We start from the raw sequence: 19,787 nt of genomic DNA, 5'->3' as shown, positions 1-19,787 counted from the left end.
CTTAAGAATGCCATTTACAAACAGCGGAACGCTAAGTACTATAACAAAAAAGTGCGAAAAAGAGAATCTGAGGTACGATCCCTCGTCTTACGAAAGGTATTCCTCACCACAAGAGAGATCAGCAGTGGATGCCTGGGTCCGAATTGGGAAGGTCCCTATCTAATAACGAAGGTCCTGCTAAAAAGGGCATATGAACTGGAAGACTTGGGGGGTAGATCCTTACCCCATCCTTAGAATGCCGAACACCTTAAGCAGTACTATCAGTGAATGGAAAAAGCCCCCTTGTAATGTTAATCACATCAATAAAAAGGAACTTCCTATTTTTAAACATTTTATTCAGCAATATGTCAGAATCTTATAAAGTCTTGTTCCATACGCAGGCTGATCTAAGGTCGTATGTGTTGCGACACTTAGTGGAAAATTCCTCCTAAGGAATCTCATAAAGCCCTGCTCCATACACAGGCCGATCTAAGGTCGTATGTGCTGTGACACTTAGTGGAAAATTCCTCCTAAGGAATCTCATAAAGCCCTGCTCTATATGCAGGTCGATCTAAAGTCGTATGTGCTACGACACTTAGTGAAAAATTCCTCCTAAGGAATCTCATAAAGCCCTGCTTCATACACAGGCCGATCTAAGGTCGTATGTGCTGCGACACTTAGTGGAAAATTCTTCCTAAGGAATCTCATAAAGCCCTGCTCCATAAGCAGGCTGATCTAAGGTCGTATGTGCTGCGACATTTAGTGGAAAATTCCTCCTAAAGAATCTCATAAAGCCCTGCTCTATATGCAGGCCGATCTAAGGCCGTATGTGCTGCGACACTTAGTGGAAAATTCCTCCTATGGAATCTATAAAGCCCTGCTCTACTTGCAGGATGAGCTAAGGTCGTACGTGGTACTACACTTAGTAAAAATGCCCAATGTATATGCCTGGTTCGGAAAGCGAGTACTGCACAACTAAGTAAAATTCATTTAAAGTAATTCTACATGCTATTGTAATGCTCTTACAATTTTTGCTAAGTCTGTGAGGAAAAACCGTACTGAACATAAACAATTATCCATTCCAAACAAAATGTCATAAACAATCAAAACAATGTTCAATCGCAAGTCAAAAACAAATTGAGAAACTAAAATACCAAAAATCAATGTTTTTAATCGCCTAAGGGTCTTAGGGGGTTGGGGTAGTATGTTCAACATCCTGAGCTGCCAATAATACCTGGACTCCAGCCGACTCCGATAACCTCCACAACTCCTCTTTCTGCCCCTCCAGTGCCTCATCTAGAAAGGCCACATCAAGATCAGGCCTCTCCTTCCTGATGTGCCCCACTAATTCCTCCAGGGCTACCACGTAGACATCCTGGGCCACGACGTCAAAATCGGAGGACTCCTTCCAGGCCTTCACCGCTCTATAAATCTTGGCCTCAGCCTCTTCAGCCTTTTTTGTGGCCTGCCTCGCCCTTTCGTTGGCCTCTTGTACCTTCTGAATGGTCTTTCTGACTTTGTCGCGCTCCTCTTCTGCCCGAGCTCTGGCCTCTTCCTTCGAGGCCCTCAACGCCTTGATCTCCTCCATCAATCTCTCCTCGACATCGAGCCTGGAGTTCAGCTCGATCCCCATCTGGTTCAGCTTCTCCTCGTACTCCTTCTCCCTCAGAGCGAACTGGGTTTTTCAGCCTCTATGCTATTGTAAAGATTGAAAGACTGATCTTTTGCCTCTATGAGTTTGTCCAGCTCGGACTTCACCTGTTTTTCAAAAATCAAAAATCAAGTAAGTCATTAAAACAGTTATAAAATTAAACAAAAATCAAGTAAGAGGTATACCTTATCCGCCACTGCCATCATGTATAAAACTGAACAGTGGCCATGGAGCTAAGCAGTGACCAAAGCCTCACCAATGGACATCTCGTTCAGATAGCCCTGCTCTCTTTCACCCCAGCTCCGGGTAAGTAGATTGGCCGACTCTCTCAAAGGTGAAGTGAGTGCGACAGTCATTGCCCTGGAAAGAAAAGGAGCTCGAAGATAGTCCAAAAATATTTCTGGTCTGTGTCCCACCAGACTTTCCTAGCTCGGTCTCTATAAATCTAGGCACCGATCCTGTAAGTTCGGAGAACTGGTCCCGACAGCAGAAGAGACAGTCGGGGATGGCAACGAAGGGGACGACAGGGTTGGGCTCGGCAAAGGTACTACCTCAGGAATTCTCAGTGATGCCGGGGGCACAGATCGGTTCCTCTTCAATGGAACCTCCTCCTCCACCTCTTCAGAACAGCTCTTCATCCGTTCCGGGACTTCTCTCTTCTTTCCCTTAGCTGCAGCCGCCGCCTTAGCTGCCTTGTAGCCCCGCATTTTGTCTTGATGATCTGAAGAAGTAGCAAAACGTTCAAAAAAATATGAATATATATAAAGAAATCACAAACCGCGAATGAAGATCAAAATTTTACCTGAACTGGATGGAGCCGAACTTGAAGCTCGTACTTGCAGCAATCCAGCCTGGTATAAGTTCGAATTTGAGATTTCAAACTTATAGGACCTTTGCTTTCTAGGTAATAATCTTATTATTTCAGCTCGTCTCTGTGTATCTTTGGTTAACGTCTTCTTCTTGTAATCTGCACAAAGAAAAATACCGAGGTCAGTACTTCGTCAAACATACGCCTTGCTAAAAGACTAAAACCCAAAAAGACACTTACATAACGAATGATAGAGCCTGGGAACCACGTCCTCCCTATTCACCTCGGCAGAATGAAACTGCCACTCCCCCAATACATAAAACCATTCTTCCTTCCATTTCTTAATTGAGGAAGGGGTGTCTAACACCAGAGAACCTCCCGTCCTGGGCCTAACGCTTGTGTACCACCAGCCCGAGTTCTTCGCATCCTCCTTAAAAGTAAACAGAGAATCGAACTATTGGACACTTAGCTCGAGATTCCCCATTTGGTTCCACAGAATGAGGGTGGCTATTAAGGTTCGCCACCCATTAGGGCATAGCTGCATGGGAGCTATGCCCCAGGAAGAAAGGAATTTACGAATCACCCTAGGAAAAGGAAGCCTAAGACCTGCCTGAAGGATAGCCGAGTTCAGAGCAACACATCCCTTAGGAGGAGTGTCAGTTCGGTCAGATGGCTCTGGCATTATCATAACTACCGAACTAGGAATGACGTATTTAGCTCGCCAGCTGGCTAACACATCCCCTGTCACAACCGACCTATAAGAACTCGCCCCCACTCCCTAGAATTACTCTCCTCAACATCCTTACTGGATCTACCTACTCCTTTGGAACCCTCAAGTCCTAAGTCCATCACAGGACGCCTTAAGTCAGTCAGGTTAATTACGAAAATAGGAATGAGAGTAAAAACTTCCCTACAACTAGAAGACGAACTCATCGAGAAGGAGATTGACTCTTCCTACTGGTTGCCCCAGGAATGAACTCTAGACTCGTCTGAACTCATGTATAAACTAGGAAAAGAAGCACAAACTGAAAGGAGGCAGCAGATAAGAACAGAAGGATACCTGGGAGACGAACTGGGAAAACGACCTCACTCGAATACGGGAATATGAACTTAGGAAATCACCCAAATATTTGAGAAAGTAAAACCACCGAAATAGGAAGACAAATGATTGACCAAAAATGGATTTAAAGAAAGGGGAGATGAGAGGGCGCGATCTGAGCCGTTCATCCGGAAATAGAGGAAAAATATCAACGGTTCAAAAGTCTGGGAGACAAAACGACGTAGTTTTGGCCAAACTTGCTGAAGAAGCTACTTATAAATGGCGTACAGCTCATCCACTTCAAAAGATGGCACTTGTCACAGCAATAAATGTACTTCTTGGAGAAAGCATCACTGAGGTCAGCCCCCCTACGGTAGAGCTGACCTGGGGGATAACTGTTGACATCCGAACTCCGATCTAGTATAAACAGTTTGCTAACCCTACCTCAGTTAAACGTAAGTTCGACCCACACCCCAGGTCGGAAAAACATCATGATTACCCCTTGTCACATCACCCTATCAATCAAATACACTTGCAACAGGTGACGTCATTGCCGCCCGAAACAACCAATTCCTAGTCCTCGAACTCCAGCCCCTTACAGGTCATCATTACCTGGATAATACATTGACACGTGACCACCGACTTCATCGACCAATTACAGGAGAATTTGACGACCCGAGTTCTGAGCTCGACACTGTTGCTGATTTGATGTAATTTCGGCTAAAACTATATATAAATAATTGAATAGGATCCTTGTTAAAGCAGAGCGAATTCATATAACGACTTCTGTCACAATCACACTAAAATGACATCTTTGTGATCTTTTCTAAGCATCAATTGCCTTTTTTTCTTAAAGTTTGTTTAAAATTATCCTTGCTAATTTTGACATCAACAATTATAAATTGCATGACCAAAGTAATATATGCGATATAAATGTTATATTTTTTTTAGAACCATGTCTATACGTTGATATAGCTTTCTTCGTATTTATTCTTTTATTATACTTATACCATTTAAAACAATTTTAACTTAGTAGTTAGTACCAATACTTAGTACATCATATTTGTATTTCTCAGCCATAGTGTGTCTTTTTCTTATCAATAGTCAATCTTTTCTGAAATCTATATAAATTTTCGATGTCATGGAATAGCATTAGAAGCATTTTTCTCGAGGAAATATCTTTATAGTAATAACGGATGCCAATCTCACTTGGGGTAAATCCCTATATAATCAAATTTATTTATCCTCAAAATTTTCAACCAAAATTCAATTAAAAAAAATAGAAATAAAAAATCAAACAATTTTTTCCATGTCTTAATTATTTTAAAATTTGTTCCATACATGACTTTACTCCATAGGACGACCGTTGGCTCTGACTCATCACCACCTAGTTGCGTGAAGCTTGCCTTGCGGTGGATACATAAATTTTTAGTTAGGGAACACAATCAAATTTTGTACTCGATTCGAGAAAATACAGATTTACATTTAAAAAGCTTTCTTCATTAATATTTTGCTCATCATTTTCATCATTTTGACTTCGAACAGTCATTTTATTAATATTTTGCTTATCACAAAAAACTGTATATTTATGTTTTAAAAATTTGTAATGTATTTAATACAAACAATTAATTCAAGTGATCGAAAGGAAAAAATATATAACAAATATTCAATCAAATAAATACAATTCATTAAATATAAGTTAAATTGGATATAATCAGTTTCGACACATTCTAGGCACACAACTAAGATAGGAGAAAATGCAAATTTTGGTTCTAATTAATTGGAAATTTGATTGGAAAGTGAAAATTTGTAGAAAAATTATATCAAATTTTTAAAAATTAGAAGGGTTAAAGTTTTGATAAAAAGTGTGAGGGAGAGCGTAAGATACAGTAAGAGAAAAGAGAAAATTTTTCAAATTTATTGTAATTTTACCCCCGTTTGGTGGAGGTTTTAATTAGTTTTTTAGTATATTTCGATAAAAGTAAAAAAGTTAAGGATTCCATGAAATATTTTATAAAAATTAATTGTTAACTTTGATTTAGATTTCAATCGATACCCAAACATGACTTATCCAACTACAACTGCATCATTTCTTTCACAAGCAAATTTAGATTTGTAGATTGATAGTGCATCTATAAAGAAATTCTGAGGATTAACTTGCTACATTTTAAAAGTGTAACACCAATTTACTACCAGAGCAATAGGTGAGGATCAGTAGTAAAATTGCTAACAAGAGAGTGATATAGTGCATCATGCCTGAAATTATGTCCCTTTCCAATCGAGTAGTTTCCACGCGCAAAAATTTTGTCTCAGTATATATAGATGCACAAAATTGACCCTTCTCCATCCGCCTGTTTCCGCCATCAGATTTCTGCTCCGGTGAATTCAAATTTAGGGAACAAACAAACCCTAGATTATCTATCTTATCTCTCTAAAGATCTATACAGCTACACGCGATGACGAGAGGTGCTAAGAGGAAAACTACTCACAAGGATGAAGCTTTCAAGGAGCCGACACAGCCGATTGAGGAGAATGAGAAGAATGAGCCCAGCCAATCGGCTGAGGGAAGCAAAGACGAGCAAAGAAAGCCGGCTGAAAAGAATTACATAGAGCTAAATGAGCCAGCTCCGGAGGAGCCGAGCACGAAAGTGGATGAGGAGCCGAATAAGAAAGCTGCTAAAGGTAGAGCTAAGAGAACCAAGACTCTGAAGCCTGAGGCCGAGGAGGAGTATTTTCCTGACAAGAGGAATTTGGTAATTACTTTGATATGTAACATGAAGTTGTGTTATATTGATTCTTGGAACACGCTGAAGAATAATTTATAGAAGTTTGTTTATTAATATTTTTGCAATGACATTGTGCAGGAAGACCTATGGCAACAGGTCTTTCCAGTTGGCACGGAGGTTTGAATTTAATTAATTTCTCAGATTTTGAGCATCCATGAAGATTTCATGTGCAATTTTAGTGCTCCTGAGTTTGCATTTTATATTTTTCTGAAGTTTATTTTATCTTCTTTGGATGCCAGTGGGATCAGTTGGACATGGTGTATCAATACAACTGGAATTTCTCAAATTTAGAAGTGAGTTGCCTAATGTTAATTCCCCGTATTTGACTTCGACCAGCTAAATTTATGTTTATCTATCCTTTCGTCCTAGTTAGACTTTCAGAGAACAGAATTGTGAAATTAAAAGAAAAGTTTCTAGGAATTTTGAAGCTAAAACTGTTTGTGGGTTGGTGGCAGGATGCATTTGAAGAAGGTGGGCTGTTATACAACCAAAAGGTCTACCTCTTTGGATGTACAGAGCGTAAGTGGAATCTAAAACATTCTTCATATACTCTTTGATAACATCACATGCACTGTGCAATTCGAATTAATTGTCATGTTTAATATAATAGAGTGAACAGCGCACTGTGCTTAATGAGGTATTTTGGCAGGAGTAACCTATCTGGCTCTTCTTGAAATATTTGAACCTTTTTGTCTCTCTCTCTATTATAATTTATTGGTAATTGAATTAGTATTTGTCATTGGTTTCTTAACATATTGCTTAGTTGTTTAACATCTATTGATCACAATTGATTGGCTCTATGATTCTGCTCCTTTGCTGCTTTATAACTGTTAATTTGTTCCTGCAGCACAATTGGTCTCTTTCCGGGGTCAAGGAAAAGTTACAATGATTCCTGTTGTGGTTGCTGTAAGCCTTCAAACATTAGATATTTAATCGCTTTTGTCATAATTGTGTTCATTTTTTTTTTTAACTGTTCCCACTTTTTGTTTCCAATTGAGTTGTATCCTTCTGTTTTGCTTTCTGTTTGGTTCCAAGCAGTGGCCATTGGCCACTTATCTAGAATACAGACAGAGAAAAAAAAAAAAAAAAGACTAGAACTTTTTGGTTTCTTTAAAAACCACTCTATCTTCCCTCACCTGCCATGCTCCCAATCACACCCAAGATCGTCACCCTCAACCATATACTCCACCCCCTAATAGTTAGAAGACAAAGAGACCACTCACTCAATCTCAAAAACAATGTCAAAATATCGAAACCTGATTGCATAGCTGAGCACATTGAACCTCGGAAAGTTTTAAAAACCAGATATGATGAAGTGTGAAGCTAATTGATTCATGATTAGCAGGATTGTTCGGAAAGGGTGAGTTTGGAGTTGAGTAATCGTTTCTACTGGGTATGGGACTGTTGTTTGATGGTGATGGTTTTATGCTGTTTAGTCAATGGTCAAGTGGAATCTGTTTTCAGAGCATCTGTATGATATGAAATGTGTTATTATTCACCTTGTTCTGCATGATCGTTCTATGTAAATTTGCTGCTGATAATTTATGTATATCTTCTTTTAAACAGGTGGTGTCACCTTTTCCCCCTTCTGACAAAATTGGCATTAAATCAGTACAGAGGGAGACTGAAGAAATTCTGCCTATGAAGCAGATGAAAATGGACTGGGTTCCATACATCCCATTGGAAAATAGGTATTAAATCTATCATTTGTTTTATTGTGTTTTGCTTTCCTTCTTCATTTGGATGACAGTTCTGCAATTTCACTGCTTACAGGGATTCTCAAGTTGAAAGACTTAAATCCAAAATTTTTATTTTAAGTTGCACCCAGAGAAGGTACAATTCTATTTTCTGCTTGCTCGTCTCATTTCCTGTTGTCAAATTTTTTTTCTGTTTGGGCTAAATGTGCTTTATTTCTTAGCCCGTGTTAATCGTATCGTTGATTGGGCTTCACGCACATTAAAAGAAATTAAGACATTAAGAATATATAGAAGTACATAAAAGAATATAAATAAGTGGCCATTTGATCCAAAAGAGAATACTCTTACAAGGTCAGATCAACCTTTTACTTTTCATGCTTGAATTTTCTTTGACCTGATTTTTATAGTCTATTAACTATGTCAGGAACTTTTTGGGCAAAACATAAACTAGGACAGGGGAGCAAAATTGTCACCATTACTCCATTAATGTGACTATTCCTTTTTTGTTATATTACATATATCTTAATGACTCTCAATAAATGAGTCACAAATATAAAGAGACATGGAACTTCTCGAGTAAAACTTTTTCTTTATTTTTATTACCCTTTAAATCTTTGTTATGAATTTTGAAGGTAGATCTTCTTAGCGTGCATCTTAAAAAGGAAAAATTATTGTCCCCAGGGCACATCTCCAAGTGGTAAAAGGAGAGGGTGGAGAAATCCACCTTTACTTGAGGCTGTTGTGTCAATGGTTCGAATCCTGAAATATGGATTTGGCTCTTGGGTAAGTGCAAGTGTACAAGCAGCCTTCCACCCTGTACCCTTGGAGGCATAACCTGCGATTTACCTCCCTTACGATACTCCAGGGTATAGGCGGTGGGGGACCCTTAAGGTTGGGGTTCAACCTTTAAAAAGGAAAAATTATTTATGTACAAAAATTGTATTATTTTGTCATTGACCATGAGGAAGTGTACCGCTCTTGTTTGGTACTTGTTTTGTATCTAAGTTGAAGTTTTCTTGATTTCTTCGTGCTTTTCCAATGCTTCGTAGCTGTATTTCATGGGTAAATCATATGAAAATTTGCATCATCAAATTAAGTTCATTTTGCTAGCCTAATCCTATGCACGTGTCTCCCATCAATCCTTATCGTTCGACATACTAACATTACCTTAAAATAAAATTGCCCGTGCATTGCACAAGCAAAAAACTAGTTTGATTAAATGTGTAGAAGATGATTAATAGCGCAATTCAATTTTGGATTTTTCTATTTTTCCTCTCATTTTTCTCTCTTTTTGAATTGAAAGGCAAATGTGAGATTTTAAATCTTTTACATTTTTTTGTAAATGACTGTGGTCAACGGCCTTTTTGGTAAATGGGCCGGGTCACCTACCATTTAGCCTCAGATCCTCGTGTTATTCTTTGTCTAGGACTCGAAGTCGGGTAAGTTACTGTACCGGTTTATTCTTACCCGACCCGGTCAAATATTTAAGAATTAAACATGAAAGTTCATCTTTGATCCTCAATCTATCATTTCTATACCAATATTGTCCTCAATATTAAAATCAAAACATAGAGATCCATAAATTTTCAACTTTATTCCACAATTATATTACACAACAGGTGGGTTACACTTAAATCTAATTAAAATGAAAATAAATAAAAGTGGGGGTGCCTGGAATTAAGAGATTGGAGGTTTGATAAATATGTTTTCATATTACCTTTTTCTTTTTTATTATTTTACTTAATTTAATTAAATTTATATAAATTTCTTTAGTTAAATTTTGACAAACTTTTGGACGTAAAATATCCATTCTTGCATAACATCATTGAATGATCTAGCACTAAAATACTCCATTTTAAATATGAGGCCAACTTGCTACAAAAGTCAAAGGATAGGGGCTGCTCCAGAATATTTTCTAGTCAGTATTATCAGGAACGAACGCATAGAACTTGAGTTAGAGGGCACAATCAAATTTTGTACAAATCGAATACTTTGTTCTTGATTTTTGAATGATTCATATTTACCCGAAAAATGCAGCTCATCATTTTCTTCCATTTGATTTTGAACAATCTTTGTATAAATATTTTGCTTATCACAAGAAAATGCATATTTATATTTTAAAAAATTGTGTATTTAATACAAACAATCAATTTAAGTAGTCGAAAGAGAAAACAAATAATCAATATTCAATATTAATAATCAATCATATAAATACAATTCGTTAGATATAAATTAAATTTTATATAATCATTTCAGACAAGTGCTATATACACAAATAGAATAGGAAATAATTGCAAATTTAGGTTCCAATTAGTTGAAAATTTGATTGAAAAGTGAAAATTTATAATAGATATGATAATTGTAGAGAAATTATAAACAAATTTTAAAGAATTAGAAGGGTTAAAATTTTGATAAACAAATTTTAAAAAATTAGAAGAGTTAAAATTTTGATAAAAGGCATGGAGAGAATACGATAGAGCAATAAAAAAGAGAGTTTTCAAATTTATTGTAATTTTACCCCCGTTTGGTGGAGGTTTTAATTAGTTTTTTAGTATATTTCGATAAAAGTAAAAAAGTTAAGGATTCCATGAAATATTTTATAAAAATTAATTGTTAACTTTGATTTAGATTTCAATCGATACCCAAACATGACTTATCCAACTACAACTGCATCATTTCTTCCACAAGCAAATTTAGATTTGTAGACTGATAGTGCATCTATAAAGAAATTCTGAGGATTAACTTGCTACATTTTAAAAGTGTAACACCAATTTACTACCAGAGCAATAGGTGAGGATCAGTAGTAAAATTGCTAACAAGAGAGTGATATAGTGCATCATGCCTGAAATTATGTCCCTTTCCAATCGAGTAGTTTCCACGCGCAAAAATTTTGTCTCAGTATATATAGATGCACAAAATTGACCCTTCTCCATCCGCCTGTTTCCGCCTTCAGATTTCTGCTCCGGTGAATTCAAATTTAGGGAACAAACAAACCCTAGATTATCTATCTTATCTCTCTAAAGATCTATACAGCTACACGCGATGACGAGAGGTGCTAAGAGGAAAACTACTCACAAGGATGAAGCTTTCAAGGAGCCGACACAGCCGATTGAGGAGAATGAGAAGAATGAGCCCAGCCAATCGGCTGAGGGAAGCAAAGACGAGCAAAGAAAGCCGGCTGAAAAGAATTACATAGAGCTAAATGAGCCAGCTCCGGAGGAGCCGAGCACGAAAGTGGATGAGGAGCCGAATAAGAAAGCTGCTAAAGGTAGAGCTAAGAGAACCAAGACTCTGAAGCCTGAGGCCGAGGAGGAGTATTTTCCTGACAAGAGGAATTTGGTAATTACTTTGATATGTAACATGAAGTTGTGTTATATTGATTCTTGGAACACGCTGAAGAATAATTTATAGAAGTTTGTTTATTAATATTTTTGCAATGACATTGTGCAGGAAGACCTATGGCAACAGGTCTTTCCAGTTGGCACGGAGGTTTGAATTTAATTAATTTCTCAGATTTTGAGCATCCATGAAGATTTCATGTGCAATTTTAGTGCTCCTGAGTTTGCATTTTATATTTTTCTGAAGTTTCTTTTATCTTCTTTGGATGCCAGTGGGATCAGTTGGACATGGTGTATCAATACAACTGGAATTTCTCAAATTTAGAAGTGAGTTGCCTAATGTTAATTCCCCGTATTTGACTTCGACCAGCTAAATTTATGTTTATCTATCCTTTCGTCCTAGTTAGACTTTCAGAGAACAGAATTGTGAAATTAAAAGAAAAGTTTCTAGGAATTTTGAAGCTAAAACTGTTTGTGGGTTGGTGGCAGGATGCATTTGAAGAAGGTGGGCTGTTATACAACCAAAAGGTCTACCTCTTTGGATGTACAGAGCGTAAGTGGAATCTAAAACATTCTTCATATACTCTTTGATAACATCACATGCACTGTGCAATTCGAATTAATTGTCATGTTTAATATAATAGAGTGAACAGCGCACTGTGCTTAATGAGGTATTTTGGCAGGAGTAACCTATCTGGCTCTTCTTGAAATATTTGAACCTTTTTGTCTCTCTCTCTATTATAATTTATTGGTAATTGAATTAGTATTTGTCATTGGTTTCTTAACATATTGCTTAGTTGTTTAACATCTATTGATCACAATTGATTGGCTCTATGATTCTGCTCCTTTGCTGCTTTATAACTGTTAATTTGTTCCTGCAGCACAATTGGTCTCTTTCCGGGGTCAAGGAAAAGTTACAATGATTCCTGTTGTGGTTGCTGTAAGCCCTCAAACATTAGATATTTAATCGCTTTTGTCATAATTGTGTTCATTTTTTTTTTAACTGTTCCCACTTTTTGTTTCCAATTGAGTTGTATCCTTCTGTTTTGCTTTCTGTTTGGTTCCAAACAGTGGCCATTGGCCACTTATCTAGAATACAGACAGAGAAAAAAAAAAAAGACTAGAACTTTTTGGTTTCTTTAAAAACCACTCTATCTTCCCTCACCTGCCATGCTCCCAATCACACCCAAGATCGTCACCCTCAACCATATACTCCACCCCCTAATAGTTAGAAGACAAAGAGACCACTCACTCAATCTCAAAAACAATGTCAAAATATCGAAACCTGATTGCATAGCTGAGCACATTGAACCTCGGAAAGTTTTAAAAACCAGATATGATGAAGTGTGAAGCTAATTGATTCATGATTAGCAGGATTGTTCGGAAAGGGTGAGTTTGGAGTTGAGTAATCGTTTCTACTGGGTATGGGACTGTTGTTTGATGGTGATGGTTTTATGCTGTTTAGTCAATGGTCAAGTGGAATCTGTTTTCAGAGCATCTGTATGATATGAAATGTGTTATTATTCACCTTGTTCTGCATGATCGTTCTATGTAAATTTGCTGCTGATAATTTATGTATATCTTCTTTTAAACAGGTGGTGTCACCTTTTCCCCCTTCTGACAAAATTGGCATTAAATCAGTACAGAGGGAGACTGAAGAAATTCTGCCTATGAAGCAGATGAAAATGGACTGGGTTCCATACATCCCATTGGAAAATAGGTATTAAATCTATCATTTGTTTTATTGTGTTTTGCTTTCCTTCTTCATTTGGATGACAGTTCTGCAATTTCACTGCTTACAGGGATTCTCAAGTTGAAAGACTTAAATCCCAAATTTTTATTTTAAGTTGCACCCAGAGAAGGTACAATTCTATTTTCTGCTTGCTCGTCTCATTTCCTGTTGTCAAATTTTTTTTCTGTTTGGGCTATTTGGTGTGTGCTGGGAATGAAGATTACCAGTCTACATGGTTTGACCTTACTTGGTTTTATTCATTAAGTATGTTTGTTTAACATTTCAGTTAAGATTATCTTATTTATGATCAGCGTGATAAGTCTTATAAATTTGATTGTGATTTTGGCTTCACTCATTTGTTATATATCTGGAATTGAAATATGAGAATTGGTTCTATTGTAAAAGTTAGTTTCGCTTCCTTTCTTCACAGTAACTTCTTATTGTGTTTTTGAGGCATATACGAGACTATGAGAGAAAGAAAGGGCATCAGTGGAAATTTATGTTTAATTTCTAAAATTCTTTCGTTGCAGGGCCGGTTTGAAACATTTGAAGTTGGAGCGTGTGAAGAAATTTGAGTACTGCTTACCTTGTGAGTTTTATACTTTACCTTGTTATTTGAGTTTACTTTGGTGTCTGTTTGGTGCATATGAAAATCAGATTAATGGCAGATTTTGCTACTTCATGCAGTGTCGTAGGATTAAATATTCTGCAGACTTCCAATTCAGATAAATGATCCAGACACGATTAGACGACCCAAATTTACATTTCCATTTTTACCCTTCAAATGCCAGTCAAAATGACCATTTTACTCCTTTATATTTTCCAATTCTCAGTTCTGGTTTGCTGTAAGAAATTAGAGGGACATCTTGAGAAATGAAAACAGACCTCTCGAATCTTGGAAGAAATGGAGTCAAACCTACCATTATAGCATCTGACAAACTAAAGAAGTGTAATGTGAAGTGGGACACAAATTTTGAATAAAAAAATGAGTTTTCCTCCTCTAGACGGGCTCAAACAGATTCTTAGCTGTACTTTTTATGGAAGTTGACAGTGTGCTTAGGAAATTGATATTTGCGTCCCGAGAAAGAATTTGATGCAAATGTAGTAATTGCTATGCTGTCTATTTCAGAGCCATCAGAGGTACTCTCTGCTATCTTTCAGGAATTCATGAAATGCCCTACACCTCAGTTCAATCAAGTAGATTTGTGTTTCTCTAATACATTCTCGCTGTTCTAAATTATTTCAGCCACCATACCATTTCTTTATCTAGCAAAAACTTTGATTGTATTAGAACAAGAGGCCTAGTATTTTCTTGCCAATAAAATTCCTCCAAACCCTTATCATCTATCTTTTCTCCTTGCTTGTTATCTTACAAATTGGTCAGGAAATTATAGAAATGACCTTTAGAAACCCTGTTTAATATGCTCATAATCCTTTACGTTTCTCTGAAACATCCATAAGCACCTGTACCATTTTTAATTAATGGTTCTGCCCAAGCTTTGACGTTTTCTTTCTTCTTGGAGTGCATATCCTAAGTTTTAATAATAATTGCACTAAGCCATCTTATTTTACTTTCTAGATTAAAATATTCTTCTTCTTCTTCTCCTTATTTATTAATTTATTATTTTTTTTTTGTTGGGCATGCCGTAGGTGAAGGTCAATATGATATTAAGTGTTATTTTTCTGCCGATTGTATTTGCATTCTGTTCTCACTGTCACTTTTATGCGTGCAAAATATTGGTTTATTTACCATCATTCTTAGGTTGTATTGATGGAAACTTGCATCTGTTACGTAATATTCTGGTCTAAAGGTGATATCATTGAATAAAACCCAAATCTCCCCACGGGACCATGTTATTTATAACTTTAGATTACTGCAGTGTGTTTTTTGTTTGATTCTCTGATGTCCTGTTTTCTCCTCCAACTTCCATTCGTCTTTTCGACTGAAAAATCATTTCATAATCTGTTTCAAGGCTAATATACTTGCAGGACATCATAACTCGAGACATGCTTCAAGAATTTCTCCAGTTATGATTCAGAAAATTCGTTAAATTCCTTTGAGATAAAAGTGTGTGGTGTATTCTGCAGATCTATGTGATCTCTCCGTTATAGCCCCATCTGTTTTCAAGTCATGAACATTAACATAGTATGACAGACCCTATCCCATAAATTGTGAAAACATGCCGGGTTGACAACTTCTAATACTTATGCAGAATTGACAATGAAAGCAAATTGTTGTTTCATAATTCAAGTATAGCATGAATACATTCTTAATGCTGTTAGAAGCATTCAGTATCAATCATCAACATACCTTTTTGTGTAAATCAAAATCTGGTTTGCAGATTTTATATGTCGACAACAATTTTTTGCTTACCATCTAATTTATGTTATTCTATTGAATCTGGTGGTGTTGAAGAGCATGGGATCATTCGTAAAGTACCTATGTTCCTTTTGGTTTCACGTAGAAGAACGTATGACAGTAACTGGCGTTCCTTTTGAGTGTACTCGGTAGAATGACTCTGATGATGCCTTTCTTCTTTTGCCAGACTTCTACCAGCCACTCCAGGAAGATGAATTCGAACAGAGCACGGTGGTTCAGATCTTATTTCCGATAGATCCCAAGCCAGTAAGATTCTTTTTGTAATACTAATCCCCATGTTCATATACGTAACTGAATTATAATTATTATGAGCTACCTGGTGTAACTCTTTTAGAAATATTAGATGTTGCTTAGCCCTAATCTGACTCTTAATAAATTAAAACTCTTTATTTTTAATACTCATTTTCAGCCACACATTTACATAATAAAATATTCTGCGCATAAACTCAAACTTTTCTTTACTTTTTGACTACACATTCTCTAAAAAATCACTATTCAAAATAGGGGCTTAGGCATGGGGCAAACTTGTATGACATATATAACACCAACACATGTTGAATCAGTTTAGGAAGTCAGGTAAATAGTAGCAACAAGCTAACTTTGTGTCAATTCTGCTCTTCAGGTTTTCTGCGAGTTTGATTGGGAACTTGATGAACTTGAGGTATGTCAATGCAATCTATGATTTTTAGTGGTATTGGAACAACTAGCAAATTGAAGCTTTTCTTCATGTTGATTGATGTGAGTGGGATATCCTCTGACTTAATCAAATCAAAATATGTTTAGGAGTTCACGGATAAGCTTATTGAAGAAGAAGAGTTGTCTGCAGATCAAAAAGATGCTTTCAAGGTAAACATTCATGACATGGTGCATGTAGCTCATGTCTCAACGTTATAAACCCCTGTTGTTGAATTGACTTTAATATGAACGGTATCTTCTTTTTTTCCTTCAGGATTTTTTGAAAGAGAAAGTTCGAGAAGCAAAAAAAGCTAACCGCGAGGTACGTTGTTGAAAAGTTCAGTGCAGCAAAGTTCTTGTTGACCGCATGTTGAATGTTGCTTTCTCTTTTTGTTTGGTATAGGCCAGGGAAGCCCGTAGAAAGGCCTTGGAAGAAATGAGCGCGGAAACCAAGGCAGCATTTGAGAATATGAAATTCTACAAATTTTATCCTGTGTCCACCCCTGATACTCCTGATGTGTCCGGTGTGAAGGTAAATATCTGCTCATGACCATCATTCTAGAAGAGGAAAAGTCGTGTTATTTAGCCCAAAAAAATTCCTGGCTTCATGATATATATTGGGTCCGTTTCCCGCCCAACCTATATACTCTGTGCGCATCAAATACAAGGAGTTGCAAGTTGTTTTACTGAGAAAACCACTTTTGCTTATATTGGGAATTTCAAATTCTAAAATTACATGGCATGGTGAAGTCGAACAATACTTGTTGGGCACGTTTCATCTTTTGGTACTGAAGATTGCATGATTTAACTTGTGATCTGTACATTTACCAGTATTGTGGGCTGTGTACATGTAAGGTGCGTCCTAGATATGTCATGGTAAAAATTAACCAAGATGGCAAGGTGAGTGACAATAAATGAGAATCCAATATGTGGGCTATTTAAATGTCATTTTATCCTTCGTTCTAAAATGTGCACCACAAAACTTGTGCATTTTCCCGATAAAATTAATAATTAATGACTGTTGGTGGAGAGATAGACTTGTGCCCTTTCCACTATTCAGGTTATATATTCACTTGAGTAGCTTTTTTATGGCCTCTACTACAAGCACAAATTTGGCTGGTTTTTAGAGGTTCTCCAGTGTTAACATGGATTGCACTAAAAATGATTGCCACTTAAAGCTAAAATAGACAATGTCTACAGAAGTTAGCCTTCAAATGCGACATATCTAAGACTATGTCTAGTTGAGACGTGGCGAGAAAAAAACTAGACATTATCAAGAGGACAATCTAGATGTAGAGGCTCTTCTAGATGGAGTGAGTCACCATAATTTAATATTTTTCACTCTCTCTCCCATTTTTAATTTTTCCTCTCGTGTTTATTATTTTGTCTCTCCTATAGAGATGAAATTAGAATTATAGACGAACTGATTGGAGATGAAATTTGAACTAGGTTGTCTTTTCATTAAATATGTAGACCAGAAGCCTTTCTATTTAGATGCCTCTTGGATTGCATGCAATGGAGACGCTCTTAGTGTGTTATATCCTGAATTTTGTATTTTTCAACGGTTGGTTCTCCGTGCTTTTATTGTGTCCTCTAACCTTTGCGGCCCAAGTCATCAAATTCTGAATAATGCTTATCCTTGTTAGTCTATTATTTCCAAATATTATTCCTCTGGTGGATTTTTTTATGATTATGGTCTCTATTGCATGGACACTTCAACTAAAATAGCGTGTCCGTGTCCGTATCCGACATGTGTCGATACCGACACTCCTTGGACATTCTACCATAATTATTTTTTATTAGAATATTATATATTTTTAACTCAAAATTATTAGTAAATAACAAATATGTACGTATATTTAAAATATTTCAACAAGAAAAATTAATATTAAGCATAAAAATAAACTTATGCTATATAAATGAAGAATTTAATCAACGTGTCGACGATGTATCGTGTTAGTGCTTTTTTGAAAAATCATGTATTGGCATATCTGACACGTATCATGTTAGATATACGTGTTTGTGTCCATGCATCATAGAATATGGTAAATGGCACTATTTGAACTAAAATTTAACTTCTTTTGTTTGCCAACTTGTTTTGCAGGCTCCATTCATCAACAGATACTATGGGAAGGCTCACAAAGTTCTGTGAGTGACTTGTCAAGGAAAGTTTATCATATGGAGAGAATCTATTACCCCGGACCACGTGCTTTGTGGGAAATAGGAACTTCTGAAAGGAATGAAGATGCAGTACGAAATATCTTACCCCGATTAAAATGTAAGCTTAAAAGAGGTTTAGACTAGTGGAGGAAATAGATCAAAAAAATGAAAATTTGATTACTTCTTCCCACCTTGTATTCAAAGGAAATAAAACAACATTGTTGGCTCTCAATTTTGGTTGTAATTTTTGAACACTTAATTTTCTGTGCTAGTTCATATTACCACTTTATTTTGGAAAGATTGAACATCGAATGGTTGCATCAATGTTTATTGCTTACCTACCCGGGAATAATTGGTTTTACTCATTGTTTGATATCTCAATGACATTTCTATTTACACACTGTACATCCTACAAAATTTTGTTTGTACTTCGTGATTTACATTTTAGGAAATTGACACAATAGTAAAGTGAAGAATTGACACAATGGAATAGCAAAAATTTCACAATTCGAGAGTTGTTTTTGTGTTGGTAGTAAAAACAAGAAATAATAATATCAATTTTTTTTTCGGTGTATTGTACGGATGAACAATAATTTTTGTTTTTTTTTGGACCTTTTGTATAGAAATACGATTAAACTACTAACAACTCAATGAATTAAAATTGACGATAATTTAACAACACAAGAATAACTCAAACGACATGAGGAACGACAATAGAAATTGGGAAAAATGAAGAAAACAAGAAAGGACTTAACAAGTAACGAAAAGATATAACCTTCAATTAATTTGGAGCATTGCTCTAATAACAATTGATGCGAACCCCGTAGCAATGTTGACTACAAAACCCACAACGAGATTGACGAATCCAAGAAAGTCAAATTACACTTCACTCTGTGGTTGGAGAAAATCTTCGATATGCTGTGCGAGCGCCCTATAAAAAAGTGCCATCTCAGCAGATGGCCCACACACCTCTGTGTGGGCCACCTGTCGAGGTGGCGCTCTCGTGCGACCGCCCTACCGAAGATTCTCCTGTAGTTGAGACTTGAGAGCTCATAAAGAGTCAAAGAAACGGCGCAATCAATGCAAATTTATCACTAAGCCAATAACCCCCACTCGTCGAGGTGGCGATCTCGTGCGATCGTCCTATCGAAAATTTTCTCCTGGAGTTGAGATTTGAGAGCTCATAAAAAGTCAAAAGACACAGCGCAGTCAATGCAAATTTATCACTAAGCCAATAGCCCATTATGTGAGTTACCAAGTACCAACCCGTTGGAGGTCTATTGGACAAAAAGCCATAGAGATTCTAAGAATCCCTAAGACTTGATCTGATGTTTACCTGTCCTTTGTTCAATAAAAATATATTATTTTTCCCTCATTTTTTATTAACTATATTTGTTTTACAACCAAATGAGGTAGTAATGTTAAAATATTTGAGTATTGTTTAAATACTCAAATGGGACATGTATTCAAATTGGTTTAAAATATCAGCCAATTTGAATGGATCCATAACCCACTTTCATCTATCATGAATAAGTGAACAAT

At 36.5% G+C, this 19,787-nt stretch overlaps 2 protein-coding genes across 2 annotated transcripts; both read left to right on the top strand.

Annotated features, from left to right (window-relative positions):
* The first annotated feature begins 5,761 nt into the window (after positions 1–5,761).
* Positions 5,762–8,163, top strand: LOC111409690 (protein HEAT INTOLERANT 4-like). The gene is made up of 7 exons (XM_023039704.1): positions 5,762–6,230; positions 6,342–6,380; positions 6,503–6,556; positions 6,719–6,782; positions 7,111–7,169; positions 7,830–7,954; positions 8,037–8,163. Exons 1-7 carry the CDS (start codon positions 5,934–5,936, stop codon positions 8,161–8,163), a joined length of 765 nt encoding a protein of 254 aa, XP_022895472.1. The 5' UTR covers positions 5,762–5,933.
* Positions 8,164–10,885: 2,722 nt separating this feature from the next.
* On the top strand, positions 10,886–18,610 carry LOC111408677 (protein HEAT INTOLERANT 4-like). Its single transcript, XM_023038417.1, has 14 exons — positions 10,886–11,299; positions 11,411–11,449; positions 11,572–11,625; positions 11,788–11,851; positions 12,180–12,238; positions 12,894–13,018; positions 13,101–13,160; positions 13,561–13,619; positions 15,577–15,656; positions 16,033–16,071; positions 16,194–16,256; positions 16,360–16,407; positions 16,489–16,617; positions 18,190–18,610. The coding sequence occupies exons 1-14, from the start codon at positions 11,003–11,005 to the stop codon at positions 18,235–18,237; spliced, it is 1,164 nt and encodes a 387-aa protein (XP_022894185.1). The 5' UTR covers positions 10,886–11,002; the 3' UTR covers positions 18,238–18,610.
* The last annotated feature ends 1,177 nt before the right edge of the window (positions 18,611–19,787 follow it).

Source organism: Olea europaea, chromosome 14 (genome assembly GCF_002742605.1).
Source record: "Olea europaea var. sylvestris chromosome 14, O_europaea_v1, whole genome shotgun sequence".
Lineage (NCBI taxonomy): Eukaryota > Viridiplantae > Streptophyta > Magnoliopsida > Lamiales > Oleaceae > Olea > Olea europaea.
The sequence above is the reverse complement of the archived record's forward strand: the minus strand, read 5'-3'. Positions and strand labels throughout refer to the sequence as shown.